General features: G+C 37.9%; 1 protein-coding gene across 1 annotated transcript in view; it reads left to right on the forward strand.

Annotated features, from left to right (window-relative positions):
• Ptp36E (protein tyrosine phosphatase 36E) overlaps positions 1–8,392 on the forward strand; it is a 224,668-nt gene extending 216,276 nt beyond the window's left edge. The window contains exon 16 of the mRNA XM_083131173.1: positions 261–8,392. Coding sequence (XP_082987299.1) covers positions 261–365 — 105 coding nt within the window. The 3' untranslated portion in view covers positions 366–8,392. The remainder of the gene's footprint in view (positions 1–260) is intronic.
• The last annotated feature ends 18,593 nt before the right edge of the window (positions 8,393–26,985 follow it).

Here is a 26,985-nt window from a genome sequence, read left to right on the forward strand (position 1 = left end):
TCTAGAATTTACATCATACTTTTGAAAGTTGTCTTAACAGGAGACAATAGTTTCTAAAACTGATTTTGACTCACTTTTCCATGGTTGAGCAAGCATTGACAACAACTGTTGGCCCAACCTAAGATCAACTTGAATTTGCTAACCAACGTAAGCCGAACTTTTCCCACGTAATAACTGCAGTTCGCTAAACAGTTGTGCTTACTTGGGTAATAGCATTCCCATTAACGATGCATCTTTGAATAAATAATTTTGTTTTTCAGACTGAATATAAATATTGCTACGACGTTGTACTTCACTATGTATTGCACTATCTCAACAAAGACATAGAGGACAAGGATAAAGACAAAGACAAAGGGAAGAAGTGATGAGAGTCCGAACAGATCTGTTCTGGATCTGATCTTGATTTTACAGCTCATCCCGTGCCATCAACAAGCAAATGCCTAGATTTTTCTGATGGTGCAGCTCGCCAGACAAAGCTCAGGAAAAAGAAGCGGAGGCAAAGATCATTTGAACAGCGATCGCATTGCTTTCCGTTTTAATGGAGGCTGAATGACGAGAGAGTGGATATATTCCTGTGCCTTATATTTGTTTTGTCTTCCATAGCATGCCTGAAGACCTTTTTCCTTCTGGGATAAGAAAGAGTGTGAGACCACAAGCACAGAATTTATTTCTATTAAAATTTCAAGAAGTTTAAACCTTTATTCTCATCTGGGGGACAAAAGTTTCATGTTATAGGGAACAAAATTCCTGGTAATACAGCCTTTGTTTTCCCATTTCAAAATGATTGAGAGTCTGTTATTGTATGTATAATGTCTTATCTATCATGTTTTAACATATGTTAATCTTTTTTTTTTCAACTGTGCAAATATACTTAACATTTCTCAATTCCAGTATGTGTTCACTATACTTTATGTATGTATTTGTTTGTCAATATTTATGTATATATTTGTGGATAAATGGAAGAATTATAGTTTTTTTCTTATTAGCATCATGACAAGAAATAGAATGAACTGAATTTATCCCACACACCAAACATAATTGAGCAATAATTATATAATTGAAGAGTTGGATGTGCTCTTTATCTTAACTATTCTGGTATAAAATCTAGTTATATTTATATGATATATTATTTCATTATGGATAGAGTTAACACACACATAGCAGTTCTTGCTTAAAATTGCTGTATTAATTGTTTAAATGAATATATGTTCATGTAAGATTTTTTATTATGCTACTACAATAGATGCAGAGAAATGTTGTATGGACCCTGAAAGCTAAATACAAGTTTCAGTGAATGTTTGATCTATTTTATATGATAGAAATGGTTGACCTCATGCTGTATATACATATATGTTTGGGTTTTGTACTGATTTTGTTAGCATTTTTAATTGTTATTATAAATTCCATCACAAATGATAGCAATTTTTTTTCATTTGCTTACAATGTTATAATAAACTAGGCATGAGTAATAGCAAGTAAATATGTTTAATAGTTGTAACAAAAGTTACATTAATATTACTTTACTCTCATATACCTATGAGACTATGTAATAAAGCATTACTATATATCTATTTATTCTAAGTGAACAGAAAACTTTGTGTCCAAATAGAATGTTGTGCCAAATGTAAAGGGGACAGTTTTTTTTCTCACCGAATATCAATAAGAGATGGCAAAAATATCTTACGAAATTTAAAACTTTATTCCAAGAAAATTTTACGTACAAAAATTTATAATGTACAATTTAATGTATGACTACACTAAAGTTATTTACATATAAAATATTTATAAAGTACAGTACTTTCAGACTAAATATGATAAATATGCATGCAAGAAATTTGTTATTTTCATTCATGTACTATGCTATTTTTATATTTAATCAGTCATTATATGCATACATTATACCTAACATATGAATTTCACTTTCATTATGTTAAGGTAGATATTGTTTATGAACAAGAAAATAACATTTTTGATTACTATTGTTACTTCCAATTTATATAACAATTTTGTAACTTTGCATGATGAGAAAAGTTTTGAAAATCCTTATTGTATACATGTTTTAGGAAAAGTATTGTCAGAGAGCAGCCAATAAACATGTTTTGTTACAGAGGTTACTCTCTACATCATATTGTTTCCCTTCACTAAGAGGTCTAGCAACACATTATATTTATTGGAGATTTCAGTATATACTATATGCTATATGCATGTTCATATGTATATTCTATTAGTGTTTTAAAACTTAGAATGTTGGGAATACCCTGACAATATATTATAGCACAATTAATTTACAAAGAAGTGTATAATCGAACTAATTTTATTGGAAACATTATCCTAATGCTCATAAATTTGGCAAATGTATGGTTTATTAGCGTGAGATGTATCACTTTCTATAAGTAGAGATTAAGCAAAAATATTTTGTATGCATTATAGTTCTTTCATAGAACTAAATCATTTTTACATATAAAAGATGTTGAGGTAATAAATTCACTTAATAGATGATTGTAATTTAGATAAATATGTAATATTTTACAATTCATTACTAGCACTTAAACCATTATAGATACTCTTAGGTATGTGCATTAGGTATAGGAGGAAATATAATTTCTAGTGATATTTTGCAAAATGTAGAAAATATTCATTATTCCATTGGAAAAAAATTAAAAATGTCATATTTTATATACAAAGAAATATATTTTTTGACTTGATGAAGTTAAAATAATAACACAAACACTACTTAAGTTTTGATGTATTTGAAATGCTTATGGTGCTACAGATTATAACACCACATCCAGAATAATCAAAATTAGTTTAGAAATAACTAACATAAAAAGAAATAAAATATTTTTAGAAGGTGCTACTGTAAATTAGTATATGACTGGTTTTAACAAGAAGGAATACTTCAAATAATCTGATTTCCAATATTTAGTGAGAACAAATAAATGTGTAACTAATATGAAGAGGAACAAGCAACCCATAAAGTTAATTTGTTTCCAATTGAGAGTGAGAAGTGAAGTTATTTTGGATTGAAAGTATACTTCTAGTTTATTTCCTCTGAAATTTAAGTGTATTGATATTTGAATAGAAGGAAGAACTGCTTATCATAAATTATCTACAGTATACTAGCAATTTTCTTCTTGCCAATAGATGCTATCATTCAGCTATCCCCAAATTTTAAAATTGAAATATCATCACATAAAAATCACCTTCAAAATAAGAATACACTTAAGTATTAGGCGCATCCAGAAAGTAAGTTTCCCTGGGGTCGTGCACAAAAAGGAAACATTATTGCATTCAATGATTTATTGCCACAGATACAGCACTTGTCCAGTTACTTGTCAACATAATTCCCGCCAGAATTGAGGCACTTGTCAGAGCATGGGACCAACTTCTGTATACCTGCATCATAGTATTCCTCCGCCTGGGCACCAACCACTGTGTGACAGCCGTCTGAACATCTTCGTCTCTGTGAAAATGTTGACCGGACAGGAACTTTCAGGTGCAAGAACAGGTGGTAATCACTGGGAGCGAGATCCGGGCTGTACGATGGATGATCGAACACCTGCCAACCGAACCTGTCCAGAAGGGTTGCAGTGCACCTAGCCATATGCAGTTTCTCATTGTCATGCAGCAAGCTCACCCTGCCAATGAGCTTGCTGCGTCGCTTATTCTGAATGGCTCGCAATGTCCCCAGTTTTTCACAGTAATGGTTAGCGTTCACAGTCTCACCTCTGGGCAGAAACTCGATGAGCAGAATGCCTTGTCTGTCCCAGAACACTGTGCACATCACTTTTCGTGCCGACACAGTCTGTGTGAACTTCGTCCTGCATGGAGATCCACTGTGATGCCAATGCATCAACTGCTGCTTGCTTTCTGGGGTGCTGTATGCAACCCACGTTTCATCCCCTGTGATGATCTGGTTGAGAAAATAGTCATCATCATGGTAACACTGCAGAAGTGTCAGCGCCGTGCCCATGTATTTTCCTTTGTGTTCGGGCATCAGTTGTTTCCGGAACAAGAGACATTTGTTAACAATGTCTTGCAACAACTACCGAGAAATCTGCAGGAAATGGCTGCTGAGTTCTGTGATCATGACACAACGATCCTCCAATATGCACTGCTGCAACTCTTCCACAAGCTCGTCCATAACGGTCGATGGCCACCCACTGTGCTCGTCGTCATGCACATTTTGCCGGCCTTCAGTAAATGTCCTGCACCAACTGCTTGCTCATGGTGTGTGGCCCATACACCTGGCACAGCTGATGATGAATTTCGATCGGCTGTATTTTTTGTACGTTCAAGAACTTGATCACCGAACGAACCTTGCACACAGTGGGAGATGGAATAAGAGCTGCCATGTTTCTTCATTGCCACGACACTATTGGGGACTTTTGGGAAGCATCTTCTAGGACATTCACTAGCCAGGGCATGTGCCTCTCACGCATGCACAAAACCGGTTTCAATACACATGGCCTGCCACCTGTTGGTGAGTGAGAAACTTACTTTCTGGATGCACCTAATATTTCTTTTTGCAAAACTGCTTTTCAAAGAAGGAACAGATAGATGAAAATCTCATCATCTTTAAAAAATATTTCAAATCTATGAATTGTGATGTTCCTTCAAAATACACAAGCTATGAAACCTAGTATGAAAGAAAATATAGCATGTCATGAAGATGTTCCATTCTGTCACACACATTTATTCATAACTACCTATTCCTCTCTGTCATAAACAAGATACAATGAAGCTAGTGGCAGGAGGAGTAGATAAAAAATGCAATAATAAACTACTACAATTTTTTTACATGTCTGCACTTTTGCATCCATGCATTTTGCAAATGAAAAGATGAAGGGCCAGAAAGGCTAAATAAAAAGTGGGTAGAAAATAGGATTCACTGGTCAGACACTGTAAAATTTAATTTTGTTCTGGCACCAGGTTGCATCTTCAGTGGTAGATAAAAGATGGCGGATGTCACTTCAATTTCTGTCATCTTTTATATCTACTACAGAAGATGCAGACCACAGCCATGATAATTTAACTTTTCCAGTGTTGGGTAAGTGTTTTTTATTTCTTTTATGTATACATATATAACATCTTTTTACCTAATTCGTATTAGAACAGAAGAGTAACACACAAATCTTATTTTGCCTTCATTTCTTCAAGGCAGAAACATACAAAACATGTGTTGTTAGATTCAATACATATAATAATAAAATCACATGAAACACTTTGTGGCCATTGTAGTCTAGTCAGCAGGTACCTGACTTGCCACATGACAGACCCAGGTTTATTTCCCAGGGTGGGTGATTTGAGGTGGGAATTTTTCTGGCCTTGACTCTGCATACGAGTAAAGTAAAGCAGATTTGTGCATCACGCCACCCTGGGGGAAAGGTGGCTGGAGCAGGGTGCTGACCATATCACCTACAAAAAATGGCTGAAATCGAGTATGTGTGGGGCCCTACCTCCACATCCCCCTACATGTGCCTTCATGGCTGAGTGCAATGTGCACCTTACGTGAACACCTTTATGTATAATTTCCCAACCCTACACTCATAAGTGAACTCTACTTTGTATTAAAGAAACCAATAGTAGTAAAATCATAACATTTATGTACAGTGGTTTCACTGTGCCGATTAAGCTTTTTGCTTTGGGGGGGGGGGGCATGCCCACTCAGTAGCATATTTGTGATTTTATTTTGGAGGAAGGTTTTTGGGTATGGAGATTTGTAAATGTTACCATTCAGTAAATTAAAATATTGCCTTGTGGTTCTAGGTACCGGTACCTAAGAACATTGGTTTTTATCTAGGTCATTAAGTCTTATGACAACATTTACATGCAATTTGGAAATGCTTAGGATATTTATATTCTAAGAAATTTAAAAAAAAATAAACTTAAATAAAAACCGCTATCTAACTAATAACACAGGAAACTTGATCAAACTTCCTATTGCCAAGTTTACATTTAATGTCCTCCTAACCTATACGCGTTCCTTGTTGAACACTTTAATACATAGAGCCTCCCCGATGGCACAGTGGTAACATCATCACCTTGTAATCAAGGGGTCCTGAGTTCGATTCCCGGTGGAGGCACATAGGGGTTCGGATCCCACTTTAAACTGTAGGTTCAGTAACGATTAGCCTTACTGTGAATGAAGTGAACTTAAAACACCAAATCAATCCAATCCAACTTTAATACATGTAAAGTATCAGCACTATGCCATCAAAACTTAGTGGAAAAAAATCCTACTGTTGTCTCAGCTCTGTAAGATTGTCAGTTGCTGCATCCTTTTCTGCAGGGAAATCTTTGATGACAGAACCGAATGATTTTTCAATTGTGTTTGTTATGTAGTTAAGAAACGATACACTATATGCTTTCAATTTCATTTTCTTTAAGGGGAATAGAAACATCCCTGGCAGGGATAAAAATAATTTTATTTTTCAGGGGTTAATGTTTTTTTTGTGTATGGGGGGAAATCTCTGGCATCCCCCTGTTAATTTGCACACTGAGTAGTTCACAATATGAACTATCTGACTTATTTTCTGTGCAACTGCCAGATATCTTACAGTACCAAGCTCATCATTCAACAATAGTGTGCAATTACTCACTTTATGGGCTGCTCTTTCTTCTTTCAATTGAAACTTGGATTTGATACAAAATTGTCTCTTCACCATTGCTTTTCTTTATTTATTTCTATCAGATAAATCTCCTTTATTTGGTCATTATTGTGACCAAAATTGTTTTATATGTATTGTGTTTAAAATTCAAAGATGTTGCATGATAAACTAATACGTTAAAATAATTATGTTCTTTGTTTTTAAGATCTTTGTAGTAACACTACAGAGCAGATTGATAAATTGCAATTCACGACAGTGAACATTATGATGTAATGGCCCATTAAATTTTGAATTATGCAAACTTTAGTAATAGACCTTAAATGAATGAAGCACTCACAAACACATATATTTTGCTATAATAATAAAATGTTTGCAAAAGTTACAGAGAGCTTTTGGAAAAAGCCAAGGCAACTATGTATTAAGGAAATACTGTGATACAGGAAAATACTATCTTGTCTTTGAGCTTATAAATGAAGTAAGGATGACATTTTGTAAAGTAGCCAGAGCTATAGCTAGAGGCAGTTGAGGTCCAGGTACTGAGATGAGAGACAGAGGAACTGTAAAAAAAGAAAATATGGTAGTAAAAGAAAACGATTGTTCCCTGTGAAAATATCAGCAACCTATGAAATCAATATTATTATCGGTTTGAAGAGTCTTAGTGAAAATTTTCTTGCTTACTACATTTTCAATACAACCATTGCAAAAGAATGGCATCAAGTTTGTACTCAAAAATACCTATTGTATATGCTTTGTTAATAATGATATAATATACAAGGTGCAAAGAAATCACTAATAGCAAAGTCTATATACTGTAGCAGCTTTGAAGTAGGGTGACAATAGGTCCCATTTTTACCAGCACAGTTCTATTCAGAGGGGTGTCCCAGTCGTCCCATTGTTATTAAAAAAACACTATTTAAAAAAATAAAAAATTGTTAGAATCTTTAAATTACACAATAGAGCAGATATAAATAAGGCCAAATATGCAACTCAAACCACATTCTTGTTCTCACCCTGGGTGTAGAAATCTCTAGCTATGGTTCTTAAAGTAGCATGTTGAATTGTAGATAATTACTATTTCCCAAGTAACCAAAAGTGGTTGGCCCAACGTTGAGCCACCAATACTGAAAATGGTTGGCAAAATGTTAGATAATACTGTTTTGCAATGGTAATTTTTTATGTGGTTCCAATGTTGGCCCATCACATTTTTTTATGTTGGGCCAATGCACTGACTGACGAGTGACTACAAGTTGAGAATAGATTCTACTTTCATTAACAAAATATGATATTTCCAGTATGTGCTGTGACTGAAATATTCGAAATGAAACACTGTTACATGTCACTTATTTTACACTAGAATTTACAGCATTGAAAGTTGTTTTAACAGGAGAGAGTAGTTTTTAAAACTGATATTGACTCATTTTTTCATGGTTGGGAAGGCATTGGCAACAACCGTTGGCCCAACGTAAGACCAATTAGAATTTCCAACCAACGTAAACCAAAACTTTCCCATGTAAAAACTGCAGTTGGCCCAATATTTGCGGGTACTTGGGTTGCTGCTATTTTTATAACAACTGTTCATCACAGGTATAGCGTGCTTTTATTTTTGTTGCTCTATTATATGTAACATTACCCTCCAAGTGTTGCACTTATATACTAGTAGCTTGTACATCTAGAGTTGAAAATTACTGTAAAAAGTATTTCAGTAATATGACATCCTGCCAACTTTATATTAAAACCAATACATATTCAGAAATTTGTATCTCTTGGTGAAAGTTAATAAACAATCAAAGAAAAAAGTTAATTGTGTAATTATTTCTAATTTCTCGAATAATCTTTAAACATATAATCAAAAACTTGGTTTATTGTTCATGTACATGTACATATATGGAGACAAGGCTAGAAACATTTTGACCTTATATCACCGACTCCAGGAATTGGACCCGGGTCTTTCACATGGCAGTCAGATGTCCTACTGACTACACCACCACTGATTCCTGGAGTCGGTGATATAAGGTCAAAATGTTTCTAGCCTTGTCTCCATATAAAGAGGCTCACCCATTCTCAATAAAAAGGTGTACCTGGGGGTAAAGGCGGCCAGAGCATGGTGCTGATCACATCGCCTCTAAATTGGTCAATATCAAGAATGTGTGGGGCCCTATATCCACATCCCCTAAATGTGCCATCATGGCATGGTGCTACATGCACGGGGAACTTCAGCTTTTACCTTTATGTGGCATACAAGGTGGAATACTGCGAAAGACATACTTTCATGTGTCCTTTTCTTCATTTCATCCCAACTATTGAACATAATAGAATAGAATGGTCTTTTTTATTTTCTGCTGAGCAAGATGCAGTCTAGTGCTATTGTACTACCTAACTCAGGACATGGTATTACAAAGTAGGATTACATGTAGAAAGCAATAGTCCAAATAGTTTGTGCAAAATAGAAGCAAACATCCTGGTTCACACACACACAGACACACACACATGTTTCACATATTACTGACAATAATATGGAGTTTCAAATGGTATGCCGAATTCTGTTTTCAACACTTTTCTGCACTTAAGTGTATTCAATTTGTGCCTAGTGAAAAGTGTTTCGATTCCGTCTTGAAAACATGTACTGTAGGTGCGCTTTGGGGGCAATGAGTTCCAAGGATGGGAAGTGGAGGTGGTGAACAATTTGAGCAGAAATTGGAATTATGGAGGGGAATGAGTAGTTGAGATCTCTCGTGCCGTGGCTCTGGGAGTCAGACAGCACCGAAAATCTGTTCGAGAGATAAACAGGTTCTTTTGAAGTGATTGCCCTATAATATTTCATCTCAGTTTTCACTGTGTGCTGTTTCCACCTTCATGAGGATGCAAACACATTGTGGCAAAGCAAGGGTAGGATTATACGATAAACAGGTGATTGCATCGGCCACGCTCCGTCCACTAGCTTGCAGTTGAAAATTCGACCAATCATTTATCCACACATCCCAACGGCGCACTAAACCCCTCGGATTTCCAACTGGCAGTTGAGAAACAGCGAATCAGCGATCAGTTGAATTCTCTTCGACTAACATCAGGCATTTTTGAGTCACAGGACACCGAAAGTTGCTGGTGGGACAAAACAAATGAGCGTCGGATACACAGCATGTTGCCAAACGTACTGTAAAACAGGGGGAGAGAGAGAGAGTTGATCAGCGCCGTTGCTGGAAAAAAGTTATAGAATTATGCACAAAGCATGGAAAATTAGTACACAAAAGAACACAAACACTACAAACAAGCCAATAAAAACAAATGACAAAAACAGATGTACGCCTAGCAACATTGTAACGGGAGAGCACTGTTACCCCTACAGCTTTTACTTTGCAACTGAAGTTGTTGGCATCACATCCATTGAGGCACGCACCCTCGAAGACGATTGGTGGACAGATATAACTACAGTAAAACCTCGTTAATAGACCCCGATCAGCCGGACTGTGCTTAATCCGGACAGGCAAAAAACGAGAAAACAAACAAACAGAATGTAAGGTTTTAAATGTGGCTAGAAGTCAACAAGAGAACTTCCCAAAGAAAAGGCAGTTAACCACTGATGAAATTCTGTTTCACGCAGACTTTATACTGTACTGTATAGCAGTGGCGTCTCGTCCCTTGGGGCTTCCGTGGCTTAGCCCCTAAAGAAAAACGGACGTATTCACGTAATTATCAATCACCATAACGCATAACTATCAGACAGTCTTTTAGAGTAAAGACGCCTAATATGAGACACATTTTTTTATGTGACAATTACAGCCAACCTTTGCGTTACCCCCATACCCCCTATACGCCTTCATGGCGTGGTGCTATGCACAGGGGAACACTTTACCTTCTTTACCTTTACTTTGATGTAACAATGTGAATGTGACAAATGCATACAATGGCCAAACATGTTGTTGTTGAAATTCAATAACTAAAATTGCCCTAGAATGTTCTTGAAAAACATAGTGATACAAAATACAAAACTATGTAAAAATGAGGTTTGAGAAAATGGGGTCCTAATATGAGATACTACATTCACTTGCAAGTAAGTCATCACTGAAGTAAGCACCGGTTACTTCAATTCATACAATACATAACGCACATGACAAACACATGAAGCACACTAGTCTTGGCACCTGGTCACTTCACCTGCATGCATATGAAGTGTTCAAAGTATCTTTTATCCATTTCTATGCAATATGACTCCAATGCATCTTCAATTTCTGGTGGAAGAACTGGTTTTCTGCTTAAAGTGAGTAACACTAGTTGTTCAGGTCGTCTCCGGTTCTTTACATATCATAAAAATACTTTTGCCTAAATCAGAACATTCACTTAATCTCGATGTGCTGAGACATTATAAACTTAAGCTACCTTAATATGAGACATATCTCGTATTGGGAACCACTCACTGTCTCATATTTGGAGCATTGGTACACGAATAAACAACCGCCATGTTTTCATTTAAATTTTGCATCACAAATCTTCAAAAACTGACAGCACACTGCTTGTTTCATTACCTTTAACTGTCCATCAATGATTTTATGTCTCCCAATTAACTTACCTGCGAAACCCGCAATGTTTTCCACCTCTGCAAAATATTCTGCCTTGAAAAAATGCTTCCAAAACGTCCCACATCTACACTGTTCAATGACCACAGCACATTTTCTCAGAGACTTACAGAGTTGCCAAGTGCTATGTATCTGATGTGTCATTGATTGCCTGTGGCGTCACATATGCGAGATCACCCGCTATCTCATATTAGGGACCATCCTCATATTAGGCGTCTTTACTCTAAAAGGCGATTTTTACCCACGTAAATTCATCGTCTGCTGCAATGGATACGACAGCGCTCCTAGCGGCATTGATGTCAATTATCGTTTTCCGGGGCACGTCGCAAAGGAAGGCGTGGCATACACCCACAGTGAAGGTCACCTGCTAGTAGAGAGAGAGGAGGGGAGAGTGCAGCAGGGAGGTGCAGTCTGGCGTTCGGAAAAGTTCGGAACCATTCGTAAACCTCCACGGATGACGTCAGACACAGGACATGTCAAAGACGAGCACAAGCAACGGCATAGGAATTCATATATACTTCTTCCGTGTTTTTGGAAATAAATTTGTCTTAAAAATCGATTGAATGTTCTAGCGTGTGTGTGTAAGTAAATGTATATGTATAGAGCAGACTATATCTAGTAAACTGTGTCGCCGAAGGTTAACTATCAATATAATTAACATGTAATGAAAAGCGGGAAAGCCGGCTCGGAGGTGGAGCAGAGGTCTATTCAGAATTTTCTCTTTTAGGGGTGTAAGTTCGTGTTTATGGGGGTGAAAAGGTATACTTAGAGCCAAAATAACCACAAAGTTGTCCTTTTTTAAAAACTGTGTGGAGTGTTAGGGCGAAGTTAGTGAATAAATCACTGGGGCCGAGACATTACAATATCAAAATACCAAAATGTAAATACAATTGAAAGAAAATATACTACCATGCACAAGTTAAAATTAATTGATAAATGTGACTTACCATGTCCAGGAAAGAAGCATTAACAAAACGCCAGGAAATACACAAAAAGCACACACACTGCACTGCGCACATGTAGCAAACATCAGAGTCTGGATAAATGGCTTTTTATATCCCGTGAAGCGTCAACACACACAAAATATTGAGTCTTGTTTCTCATTTGTTCTCAAAGTCAAATATACATTAATGTAAATTAGATCACAAGTTCCCGCTCCAAAGTTAGTCATGCCTGACTACAAGTTGGCATTAATTAGATAACAACCATTTTTTACCTTTCTTGAGCAGACTTCGATTGTGTTTAATTTTCGAATTTAAATGCCTGATACGAATGTATGTCCGAGTTTTGACAAATAAATCTATAATTTCCTTCTTTATCATAGCAAACCTGAAAAGTAATAATTTCCTCATTGCTTTCATTACTCCACATTCCCTGCTTAAATCACCAGGAGGATTGTATAAACAAAATGCATTTTCCATTTGTTCAATGATTTGGAAAAATTCTTCAGTAGGTTTATACAGTCCACCACGCGACACTATGTCAACCCATTTTTTCTCTTTTTGACGAACGGGAGGAAGACTGTCCGTACGAGAACCCAAATCTTTATCTAAATGCCGACACTTTTGCGCAATGAAACCTGCGATATAATATAAACCTTCCTTGGAACAGTCGTGGGCTTCGTTGTCACTGCACTCTGTTGGAAACTGGAGTTCGCTGCCATCGGTGTTATCCTTCGTCTTTTGTTTCGCCTCGCCTTCCTCTTTGTCAAGTAAAAGGTCAGACACCATCGTACTAAAAACACTATTGTATGTCCTACTGTGTAATTCATCATTCTCGCACTGATCCCTGGTTGGCATTTTTAGGGGAAGTTGTCCTATATTCACTCCTAACAACAGCAGCCTAAGTCGGTTTTTAAATTCTGTAGGGAGAGGGTGATCATAGAAACCTCCCATGCCACGAAGACGCGAGAAAAGATTTTCAATTACATCCTGATTCAACCTTGCAGTCAGTAAAAAATTCATATTGTGTTTCTGTTTCATATCCTGATAGAGCCCAAATAATGCGTTGATAGATTGTATCATTCCTTGCTGAAAAGGCAACAATTTTCCATGTCTTTTCACGCGAACACTTTCGATGACCTGCTTCATTTCATTTAACACCTTGGTTTGATGTCCAAGATGCACTCCAAAAGCACTTTTTAATTTAACATCAAAATTCTCTTTAACATATGAATTCATTATGTCAAACCAGTTGTTAATTAATGCGAAAAATTCTGCACTTTGAACTTCATTTGGGAATAAATAACATATAGCACTGCTTGTCCTTCTAGAAAATAACTGAGCGGCATAGAATACTCTTTGTCTCTCGCGACCTGATACGCAAATGTGTGCATCCGTTATCGATAAAGGCAAATGAAGTTCACTTTCATTTTTATCCAACACTGACTGTATGACTTTTTTTGTAACGACATTCTGCGATGGCAAGACTAAACCTTTATCAATAAAATGGTTTCTTAGCAATTTAAGCATGTGTGGAGTATCTGCAAATACCCAAATGTTCCGTCCCTTATCATTCGGATTCACAAACGAAGGATGACTCGAAGCGACACCTAATTCTCGTCAAACCCTTATATTTCCACCTCCCAAGTCGGAAACACACGCAACAACTTCGTAGCCCGCATTTTGCACTGCTGATATTACTAAATATAAGATCTCCTTAGTCATTTGTGTGTCGAAGTTGCAGTATGCAGTTTGTTTCCATGGGGCGTACAACCCGTGAACCAGAATGACCTGTAAAAAAAAAAAAAAAAAACTTTCTAAAATCTTGTCATTAAAATGTTGAGTTTCGAGCAATAATTACGGTATTAATACTTGATAATAATCTCATTATGAACTACTAATAAATTTAGTACTTCATCCTGATAACACAGTCTATCGAGATGTGTCTTTCCAAATTTTAATATGTATTTTTCATTCTTAATTATGCAATGTAACACTTTTTTAAGGACTTTAAAGTAGTTTACTTCTATTAGAAAAACTTCAGTCAAAAAATTAACGCTGAGTTTTGGCGAACACACCCTAGCAATTTTATTCATATTTTACCTTATATCTTTTCACATTTCCAACACAGTAAGAATACACACGAGCGCACACGCTAACGCAAGATAGAAAAAGATGAAGGTTGCAGCGGAAAAACTCCGCAGTCAATGATGAATGATTTGGATTGATTTGGTGTTTTAAGTCCACTTTATGCACAGTAAGGCTAATCGGGACTGGACCTACAGTTTAAAGTGGGATCCTAACCACTATGTGCCTCCACAGGGAATCAAACCAGGGACCACTTGATTGAAAGGTGACGACTCCAGAACTGCGCCATCGGAAAGGCTCTCAATGATGAATGAATGAAAATGATTACTTGCTCATTCGTTATGCTAGAATTTGACTTCTGTTACGTTCTAACATTATATAAATAACTTGTTAATTCTACTTGTAAGTAAAGTAATAAATTATTTACCTGTGCATTCTTGAACGGTCCCATGACAGTGTCACTCTCAGCATCGTACGCAACTTTGGAGTATATATTCATTTCGTCGAAGCATAATACGCAGCACTTTTGGTGTGGTTGAAGTGATTCTCCATAACTCTTCATAACATCAATAACACTTTTCAGAAGGCCTGGTCTACACTTGAAACTTTTTGTCCAGTGACGCAAAGTGGAAATGCTTGGAAGAGGGATTTTCATATTTTTCCTCATGTAGGTGTAAGCTTTTCTTGACACATGCCTAAGTGCTAATGCACTTACAATATCACTTCTCGACCACAGTTTCGGTCTGCTTTTGTGGCTAAGAAGACATTCGATTTGGTTGGAGGAAAACACTGGTCGAAGAATTTCCCTTACTTTCTTAGACACATTGAAAGCAGATTGCTTTGATTTGTGAAGTTTTACTAACTGTTGTGTCAAACTTTTATTGCTAATTTGTAAATTCTTCACTTTATGTAATAAACGATTGCATTGTTTCTTTACTTTGTTTACTTTCTTAGCACTTTCATCATGTAGTGTCTGCAGTTTCTTTATTTGTTCTTCAGCACATTTTAATTTCTTTGTCAGCGTTTCGAACTCACTATCTTGTTGCAGATTGGATATATTTCCAGTACTCAAAGTCTCTGAATTATGTGCCATGCAAATTCTTTTGCGAGGAGACAACTCTTCAAGTTTTTCCAATGCTCGCTTTCTAATCTGACGTTTATTGCACGTCCACTTCGTTCAATTATGTCATTTGGCTGTTGCACACTACTACAATTCACCACACAACCAGGCAAATTTAAACTTGGTACAGCGTTTTTATTAAGTTGCGGTCTACAGGCAATGCTCAGCAGTTCTGCTTTTAAGTTCCGTTCGTAATCAGCATCGAGAAAATGCGATGAGCACACTGTCGCTGTTTTGGCGTTAACAGGATCTAACCTCTTACACTTTGAAACCCATATCTTGCACGTAATCGGATCCTTTGGGAACGAAAAGTAGCTTACACCTACAGTATTTCTTGCGTTGTTTGGGCACAAAGCAACAGCACAATTGCACGGCATCTTCCTTAAATGTTATTGTTGTTGCAAAAAACAATTCTCCACTATCACACAAGCTACAGAAAAAGGAAAAACAAGGCACGTTCACACTCTCTCGCACAAATGCAGATCCTATAACAAGCGGAAAGGTCAGTGACAGAGTCACCCCTGTCCTGTGAGTGACGTCAGGGTTGGGACCGCCCACGACCCTCTTTTTTCAGCTTCGGGAGGGAAGACTGCGCTACTTTCTCAACTATATATATACTTACTTTGGAGTGCAGTGGATTTGCTAGCTCCGTTGCATCGCGTTCGATCTCGCATGTTGTTCTGTAGTGTTTTGGTGGCTTTCATTCGCTATGTTTGAGTGAGTTTGGCAGGGTTGATGTTCGAACACAAATTGATGAAGGACATAGGCTGTCAATTACAAAAGACAATGAATTTGTCCGGAAAAATAGGCATATATTAAATAGAATTATTGATTGCTTAAAATTCTGTGGTCGACATGAACTTGCTCTACGAGGACATAATGAAAGAGAACAATCTTTAAACAGAGGCATCTTCCCAGATTTATTAACCCTTCATAGAAGAGGGAAAACTAAAGGGAACTTCGTGTTCTTTATTGTAGTGAAGAGTTGAAAAACATAAACTCTATCAGTAGATTGCATTCATTTTTTATTTAAAATTATTTAGAGGGTACCTTTTCAGAAACAGTAAAAATGACAAACATAGTTTTAATAACTCCAGTGGCAACAGCTGAATCTGAACGATGTTTCAGCACATTGAAGCGTATTGAACCTGCTTAAGAAATGCAATGGGACAAGACAGATCAAATGCCTTGGCACTTGCTTCCATAGAGGGCTTCAACGAAAAAGTAATAACAAAATTTGCTGAGCAGAAGAACAGGAATCAACGTTCATAGAAAGGTATGTTTCACAACAATACCTGTTTATTTTGTAATCATGTGAATTTCCATTATATTTTAAATTCTTTTAAAAAATAAGTCCGGTTTTGTAGTTTAGAAGAAGATAAATACCCGTTTTTTTGTAATTCTTGTAATTTGCCATTACATTTTAAATTATTTAAAAAAACTAAGTCCAGTTTTGTAGTCTAGAAGAAAAAACTGCCTTTCTTTGTAAGTCATGTGAATTGTCATTATATTTTAAATTCTTTAAAAATTAAGCCCCGGCCAAATTTGAGGCCACGAGACGCCACTGCTGTATAGTGTATTTAGGCATATGCCCTTGAGATACATCATAATAAAAGTGTTTTGTTGCTATAAACGGCGTTTTAATGCACTTTCAACTGTTATTTTAGGTTATTTCAGTTGATCCGGACTTTCGTTAAACCGGTCAACTTATTCCCCATTAGTCCATATTAACGAGTTTTTACTGTATGTCGCAAAAAGTAGGTCAGCTGCCAGTTGGGCCTGCGATCAGTATAACACCCCTCTGCACTTGCGCACGTGCCCTTGCACCACAGGAGGTCGGGATGATTGTGGAAATTGTTCTTGAGTTGTCGTTTCAGCAGGAAAGAGACAACGAGGAAAAATTCACGCCTGATTTCTTTTCTCCAAACTTCCAAGAATAAGTGAGTATTAGTTGTCAAAGATTATATTAGTGTATAAACCAGCGTAGGCGATACTGATGCCGATTCGGTGACCGATTATTCTAGTCTAATTGCCACATGGGAGACCCGGAATGGGTGATCTCAGGTCTGAAAATTTCCGGCTTTATCCCCACATAAAGCGGCTCCAGGGCCCACTCAGAGGGTAAAGGCGGCCGGAGCGTGGTGCTGATCACATCACCTCCAAGATGTCAGACATCGAAAATATGTGGGCCCCTACTCCCCCATACACTAAATGTACCTTCATGGCACCTTTATATATTGTATTTGTTTCTGTACACCTAAATAACATTTTTTTTAACGCGAACGCCCTACTATGTCAATGGCCGAGGGCCCCCTAAAGGCTTACTTGTCTCCGAGCCCCCTGCACTGCGGGGTTTTGCGGCTTGTAGATCCGGCACCGCTTTATATCTATGTGAATATGTCTAGGAATGTGTTTCACTTATTCTTGTTTTCATTATTTGGTTTCGATATGTGAGTTTAATTATTTTTGTTATCAAGAGATGGCGTTTGTGGTCAAGAATCAGCTGTTTGCGTAGGCGCCAAGCAGAGAGAACTGAGGAAGTGAGAAACAACATGGCGCGAATCGCGGTGACGTGCAGCTGGACATTAAGAAGGACAATCGTCATCTAACGTCATCTACAGTATTGTTTTTCAGTTATTCTACATTGTAGTTCCTTACAGGTAGAAAATAGATATCCTAAACAACCAACGTTTGCTTCTATGATTGTGTTTTCCTCTGAGAATCAACGCAATTCCCTAACAATATGCTTCTGTGATTTCGAGGTAAAATATCTGGATTGATGGATTTGGTTGTTTAACGTAGCTTTTCTGACACTTTTGGCTAATCGTCAAGATGACGCTGAATGGCGAGAGGTGAAATTGATGAATGGACAATCACAAACACTCATGGTTGAAACACTGACCCCGGAGAGGAATATCTAGAGCCTCGTTAGCCTGAAAGTGTAGGAAATGGAGCGAACTTTGTTGAAGAGAGTTTGTCACTTGGAAGTGCCTTAAGAAAAAGTAACCCATCTTCAAGTCATTTTTATTCCCATTCTCTATCATAATTCTGTTTGCTTACTTTTCATTGAATTTTGACGCAATTCACATTGTTTCACCAAAAATAATATTTTGACTTTGTGATTTCAATCTCTAATTAAATTTGATTAAAATATTTGAACACGATTTTAATGTAGTGCTTTGGTTAGAAAATTATTTTATTAAGTTTTGGAAGCATCAAAACAATCCATGAAGTAGTAAAGAACTCAGATTATTAACAACCAAGGTTGTTAACAGTCCAGGAATTTTAAATAAATTCAATTCCGGTCCAGAAGAGAACCGTACAGAACCTTTTTATCTCTAATGTATTTTGATTCAGTCCTGGAACCATTTTCCCAGATGAATTTAAATACGGTCATGAAACATTTTTTCCCGGATTAAATACGGTCCAAGAACCTTTTCTACAGGGTGGTCCATATGTCTTGTTACCCCCATAATTTTACATAACTTGATAATAATACAATATAATATAATGAAGTGTAAGGTAGCCATTCATTCCATATGTCGTGTGACACCAAAAATTTTACATAATTTTATATTATGATAATAACAATATAACAATTTGTAAGACGTATGGATTCAGCGTCAACCAGGATGTTGTTCACGCATCCAAAAGGTCAGTATGACCACCATTATTTTCATGGCACAAAATGACACGGCGCCATGACCTGTGTGAGATTTTACGAAGCAAATTTTTCGTGATTGTTGTCTAAAAGGCTGCCCTAATAGCGTCCTTTAATTGTTCTGTTGTTTGGTATTGTTGTTGTGATACTTTTTCCTTAATAATGCCCCAGAGGGCATTGTCACAAGACTAGAGATCAGGGCTTCTGGGAGGCCAATCCAGAGGCGCCGGATGATGTACCGATCCGCGTCCTATCCACCTATTGGGAAACACTTGACTTAACCAAGCTCAGCAGACCGTTTGCGCAGTGACTTCTGTGGTGACCGAAGCACAGATGCCTCCACTCCTGCACATTTGTTCTGTCTTTTGATTGGTGCACCAGGCCTCGGTTTGTCTTTGATACATCCCAACATAAACAGTTTCTTTTCCCAACGCAGTATTGTCACTTTTCGTGGTGCATTTTTTTGGAATCGTGTTGTGAAATCTCGTCGCACATCCTCCATGGTCTTGCCGGTATGTGGACGTTCATGGGTCCAAACACTGACAACAAGGCGCTCTTCTACATTGTAGGAACTTGTGTCAGCCATCTCTGCAATAGAAACACTGAATTAGGGATAACAAGATATTGATTCGAGGGGGTAACAAGACATATGGACCACCCTGTAGAATAAATTTAAATACGGTCCAGGAACCTTTTTTCCGAATAAATTTTAAATTGGTCTAGGAACCTTTTTTCTGATCAATTTAAAAACGTTACAGAAACCATTTTTTCGGATCAATTTAAATACTGTCCAGGGACCTTTCCCCTGATCAATTTAAATAAGTTCCATACTGCACTCAACTTGGACCGAATTTAAATTGTGCGAGAAAAAAAGGTACCGGTCCTGTTACGGAACCCAATAGAACCCATTAGAATTTATGTGTTCCTTGACCTTTAACATCCCTCCTATAAACTCGTAAAAACCCGAATGGAAATAATTATTTTCTGAAGCGCGTCGGGCAAGTTGACCCTCAGTTGTCCCTCCCTAGGGCTTGTTCTCTCGACGTCATTATTGACAATAAGCGTTGAAATCTTTCTTCCTAGTTGGAAAACCCACCTGCTAATTATATTCTCAGACAACCCTTCAAAAGGGTTCCTGCCCAACATGTCAAACTAGACGAATCTGAGTCTGATGGTTATTTTGAAGAAAATGTTTACGAGAGTAATTTATGGGAAAGGAGCACCTGCTAGATTCGATTACAAGGGTCGATCATAAACCTGTGAGGAAGCAACGGGGGGGGGGGGGGTGATATTGGGCTACGTGGTTACCAACTGTTATTATTAACACTTCTACTTAACGATGTTTGCCTTGCTGTTCTCACTGAGCGTTATCTCCATGGTGAAGGGGAATCAACGTATCGAACCGAATAAGGTAGAAATTATGCAGGTAAAAGCAAAGCAACCTTTCTATGTTTCGTCAGTTCGATTTTGTAATGGGGGCTTCGTTTCTTGATTCATTGTTTTGTTATTTATACCACAGGCGTGCGCAAGGGGACAAGGAGGGGCAGTTGCTCCTCCTAATACTCTCACTTAGAAATTTATTATTGCCGTTATTAAGCAATATTATTCTCTGTATAAAAAAAACTTAAGTTACCAGCAACTACGGCGAGTTTATTTCCTATGTAATTGAACTATCTCACTTTGTTCTCCAGCAAATTACTTGTTATTAAGACTCATAAACTTTATTCGTTAGCCTGGTTGTGTTACACCTATGTAGTCGCAGAAAAAATTGGCCACACATTGGAAATGAATACATCATGCGTAGTTCTTTTTAATCTGCTGTACGAAAATTTAGTCTGAACCACAGAGAACGAAAATAAAGGGGTAGGGGAACAGAGAAGTTATGTGCCACGGATGCTGGAATTCTTCATATAGAGTGATTTTCGGTGGGTCCGGACTCACACTATATACGCCCCTGATTAGTACCCATCACTGCAATAAAACAGTGAGATGAAATGAGGTTTTTCTTTCTCCAACTGAAATTTCATCAAAGCTTTTGCTACCCTTAATCAGAGGGTCTGCGCACGCCTATGATTTATACCTCTCGCAATTCCAACTGGCGGCTGGGAAACAACGAATCAGCGATCAGTTGAATTCTCTTCGACTGACATCGGGCATTTTCGAGTCACATGGCACCGAAAGTTCCTGGCGGGACGAAACTAATGAGCGTCGGATACACAGAATGTTGTCAAACGTACTGTAAAACGGGGATAGAGAGTTGATCAGAGCCGTTGCTGGATAAAAGTTGTACAATAGTGCACAAATCACGGAAAATTAGTGCACAAATCACGGAAAATTAGTGCAAAAAACACCCAAACACTGTACAAACAAGCCAATAAAAACAAGTGACAATAACAAACGTACGCTTGGCAACGTTGTAACGGGAGAGCGATGTTACCTCTAGAGCTTTTATTCGCAACTGAGGCCACACCCCTCCGAAGACGATTGGTGGAGAGACAGAGCTATGTACCAAAATGTAGGTCAGGCGCCAGTCGGGCCTGCGATCAGTATAGTGGTGCTTTTCTCCCACTCTTGTCTAATCGCGAAGATGAGGATGACAGGTGACATGATGAAATTGATGAAGGGATACTAAGAAAGAGTCTCATGCCCAGGCTGGGATTCGAATCCGGCACCCTTGGCGTCGTGGCGTGCTATGATAACCGCTCAGGAACGGAGGTCGGCTGAAAGCACCCACGCTTTCCAAAATAACACCTGTAACACCTCAAAGGGTCAGCAAACTAAAATGATGTTTACTTTAAAGAAACTTGTAGAGTTCTTAAGAACATTGTTAAACATATTTTGGAAATAAAATGATTACCCCTTCCATAAAAACCAAGTATACAGGGTGGAACCGAACTCTACCAAGAAACTTTCACAGGTTGTTCAAGGATGTTCGCCGAGTGTTTTGATACGAGGAACCCACGGTCTCCTGTACCCCATTACAGAGTAATTGAATTTCTTTCGTTTGTTCAAACTGTACTACCTTCGTGTATGTTTAAATAGAACTTGTTTCGTTTCTCAAGCTAAACTACCTTTGCGCATGTGGTTTCAACATGACGGGGTGCCTGCACACTTTTCAGTCGCTGATAGAGAACAACTTGATGCACAGTTTGGTCGAAGATGGATTGATTGTGGTGGTCCTGTTCCATGGCCAGCTCGATCTGCAGATATGACGCCGATGGACTTCTTCTCTTGGGGTCAAGTAAAGAGCTTAGTGCAGGAGAGTGCATTCGACAGTCCCATGAACCTGATTGCTAAAATTATTGCAGCCGCTGAACATGTGCATGATTCTCCTGGGATGCTAGAGCGTGTGCGAGTCCATGCTACGTCACCGTACATATTGTCGTCATCATGGCGGTGGACATTTTGAACAGCTGCTTTAAAGAAACAGTACTTACTGAAGAGCACAGTTATTTAACAAACAGGTATGAGTTTTGTCCAAGGTTTGTTTCTTTACTCAAGATTTTTTGTACTGTTTGTATTACTATTCATGATATTACAGAAGGTGATGAGTAGTTGATTAATTTTTCTTTGCAATCTATCAGAACCCATCACGGTCCAAAGGACATAATACAGTGCTTTTCATGGTCGAGGCGTGCGTGGAACGGCGGCTAGCGTTGGCACTGTACCAGTTTTCACGTGTTTGTAAAGTGTTAAGGTGTTACCAAGTGTTGTAGATTGTTTTGTTTTAGTTTACGTATTACTGGTGCTGTCCTGCAGTCTAATAATGCCAAGCTATCGGTACAATTTGAACTAAAGCATTTTTATGTATGACTCGTACGTCATTACGAATTATTGTAAGGAAGTCAGAATACGTTTTGCAGAAAAATTCCCAGATGTTCCTGTTTCACACAGATAAAGTGTTCGGATACTTGTGAATAAATATAGGTAATCAGGGTCTGTTCTTGATAAGAAGGGAAGGATAAATTGGCGTGTGCTTAATGAGGAGAAACTAGACGACGTTGAAGTACAATCAAAAATCCCTCCGGCACCTGGCACAAGAAACAGACATTTTCATGACGTCTGCGTGGAGAGCTACCAAACTTTTAAACCTGAAGCTATACATTAGAAGAATTTAAAGAAAATATCAGGAGAGAAATTGAAGCAATTTCGGAAGGCGAACTGATACGTGTTTGTGAAAATTTCTTTTGAAATGCCGTAAATGTGTGGATGCAGGTGGATAATATTTCCAACACCTCTTGCAACAAGGTTCGTGCTCATTTTAATCGTAAGTGTCAATGTAATTGCACGAGATAATTTCATTACATGGCTAGCGGTTCCCGTTGCGTGAATGTTGCATCCAGTTTGCCGGCAGACGTGATCTTACTTTCCGCCGCACTAGCCGCCGCTCCACGGACATCTCGACCATTAAAATGCACTGCACATGTATAACACATCAACATCACATTACTCTATAATAAGGTACCAATGGCCATGGGTCGGCCCCGTGGCAGAGTGGTTAGCACATCGCGCTACGACGCTAGGGGTCCCGGGTTCGAATCCTGGCCTGGCATTGGATATTTGTGAGTGTCCATTCATCAATTTCATCATATCATCACTCATCCCCATCTTCGCAAATTAGCCAAAAGGGGCACAAAAAGCGAAGTAAAATAAAGCAAGTCACTCAATCAATTGCCATGGGTTCCTCATATAAAAACACTCAGCCAACATCCCTGAACAATATGTGAAGGTTTGTCGGTAGAGTTCGGTTGCACCTGTATATCCAGATCTTAGTACACATATCGAAAGGAGACTACAAATCTCACGTAATTTCATAATTTTGTCTGTTAAAATCACAAACGGATAAAACTAAGCAATTTAAAATGCTATCCAATACCCTGTGTTAAAACGCTTTCCTTTTCAGAGAACATGCTTTGGGGAGAAATTCAAAGTTTCAAGACTGAAGGAACTGGAATATTACCCCATGGATCTACAGTGCAGGAGGTTGAAAGGATATCCATTGAAGATACACGCTTCCTCAAATTCCTCAGACATGAATCATGAAAAGCATATTATTAATGCAGTCTTCGACGAGGTAACTAGTGTATGCGTTACTCATTCTCAAGACTATTTTGGTACATACACTGCCTTCCAATAGTTAAGCACACAATGCGAATTTTGGAAAGCGTATTTGATCCGTGCATCGTACTCCCGCGTGGAGGGGAGGGGCACAGTGAAGCATGCTTTGACAACTGTTCAAAAAAACTGAGAAACTTTTCTCAGATAAAAAGTACAATTAAGAAAGTCCTCTTTTCAACTGCGGCTAGAAGATCACTTACTAGGGATGGTTCACTTGGACAGCTCTGCTTAACTGACAAGGTTGAACAAATTTAACGAAAACATGAAGTGAATCATGTTTTTCTAGAAATCGAGTTTCACACATTGACAATAGTCTTTTTAATGTCTGATACATAATGCAATGTATTTGGTTTTAGTATTTCATCTCTGCATATATACTCGTATTATTAAAAAAAAAAAACATCAACTTCACTTACTGTACCAAAACAGTTTTTCCTTTTAAAAAAAATAACTTAATGGATGTTATTTTCAGAATCCACAAAAAAGTAAGGAATTTTGGGGGGTCCTAACCCTGGACCCACAACCTGGATACGTCATTATGAGGGATTAGGGGTTGAGTGTCCCCTCACCCCACATGTATACTAAGTATCCACCGACTCCAAAACTTTGTATGTGCAGAGCCAGTAACTATTTGAGCGATTGATTGCAGGATATTGCACCATACTTACGCTAAACGTATTGAATAATGTACAAAATATTTTTTATTATGAACAAAGACAAACCAGATGTGGAACGCAGCCAGTAGTTTGGGTGGCCGTGAACTAATTAATTAAAACAATGTAAGGGACATTGTATGTCGTAAAAATTTCATGTTGTAACACTAGTATATGTGCAACGGTGAACAAAATATCTTGGGGTCGCAGATTCAAACCTAGTAACCAGCCATCCCATCACATTTTCTACAGTTCTCATTTCTGTAAGGTTAGTGCTGATGTTGCACCTTTAATAATTAATAGACAGGAACATTTCTCTCCCGTTTTATTGTCGGTTTTTCAACAGCGAAGAGTCCAGTAGTAAATAACCTGGTAGTGAACTATTGTCTGTAAAAGAGAAATTTGCATATTATATGTAGGAATATGGCGTACGTAAAATTGGAATGTCCACCCTCAAAATAGTCTCGCTCGTCTCCTATCACCTCCTCACTCGTATTGGGGAGTTACTCCTTTCCAATCATCGTTGCGTTTAATCTAACTTTATAAAGATTTGACGTTAGGGATAACTTTTCAAAACTTTCATGAATTTTCAAAAATGTCACTTGCTATTGTCAATTATAATCAACTTTATATGCTATTTCGAGCGGGATACATAGTTCCGAAGCACTGAAATTGTCCCCTCTCCCTAGGAATCGAACCCTGTCCCTTTATTGATAAGACGACTGCATTAGCCACTACGCTGTCATCGGTGAACAGCCAGTTTTTGTAATGTTAAGTTATTCTCGGAATCGTAACTAAATGATAGAAAAAAAAAGTTAAAATATCATACAAGCCATTAAAAATATTCTTAATGCTCCTTAGAACAATTTTTGTTTTCAGAATTTAAAATAGCGAAATGATTGTTGGAAAGGCAGACAAAGAAAATATTACCCCCACCCCCCTGGCTGGCCATAGGTAGGGGCCATACAATATACTCAGAGCCTGTAACCAAAATATTTTCAGAAGTCTGAAAAATTAGAAGATTTTTGTTCTTTAGTTTGAAGTTCAGTGTTCTATACAATCGCAATTTTCTACTATTACGTAAGATCAATAAGTAGGCAGAAGAAACCAAGAAATATGTGAGGTTCTAAATTGGTGTTTCTTTTCATGGTTAAACGTTCATTATATTTAATTTTGACGCGCTGTGGTGAATTTACATTGTTTCATGTAAATTAATATTACCACGTCCTGATTTTATAATTAAATTAATAGTGCATATGAGCAATTTTTAATTGAAATGTTTGAAGACAAATTTTATTTAGTACTTGTTTAAAATATAATTTATATAATTTGGGATATTTTCGAGTGTGTCAAAAGAATCAATGTAGTTATGAAAAGTCCGATAAGTTGCTTCATTGGAACAACCAGGGACATATAAACCCACAATAAACTGTGCACAATCAATTATTTTGATCTGGCACGGGGCACCCTGCAGCGCTGGGCCTCCGGAGAGTGCCGGAGTTGCCTCTCGCTGGGTCGGCTCTGCCCCGCGCTCCCATCCCCAAGAAAACCCTGCGTGAGACGATATGTGGTGCGATGTGTTACCAGAGAGGTGTTACCGTGCGATCAACGTTCAGGTTTAAATGTATACACGTACGTTCAAACAGGGACAATTACCGTTGAACATGTAACAGATTTTTCCGTGAAGGAATCATTGCTTCATTGGAAACAGAACGAACAGCTTGTTGTTAAGCTTTTAATTTTGGCGGCTTTACCATTCCACAATAGCTGCATCTTATGTAAATGATCAAGAATAATTTTATTCTACTGCTTACCTCCAAAAAGACGTCTTCTCTCTTCCCCTGCATCCACATTTTCAGAAACACATTTGATATGTTTATGTTAACAACGATACGACGCGGTGGTCGACAGACTCATTGTTGTTCACAAGTTTGCGATGCACCCGATAACTGACTACTTACTACTGACTAACACCAAACTTCAACTGAAAAGTAACTAGGGAAAACTCAACCATCTTCCGAAACGCCCATCTGGACAAAGCTTTCCGTACAAGAGGGTTGTGGACATGCAACAGCAGGAGGGATACAGAGAGTGAGGCAAGGGGTTCTTTATAGGATATTTGGTTCCTCCACAACACCTGTTTAGCGGAAATATGTCGGCTTGGATCTATTTCGGAACTGCACACCGTTCCTATCTGAGTGCACCGACCTCTTGCCCCCCCC

Source organism: Lepisma saccharinum, chromosome 1 (genome assembly GCF_977018435.1).
Source record: "Lepisma saccharinum chromosome 1, izLepSacc3.1, whole genome shotgun sequence".
Classification (NCBI taxonomy): Eukaryota; Metazoa; Arthropoda; class Insecta; order Zygentoma; family Lepismatidae; genus Lepisma; species Lepisma saccharinum.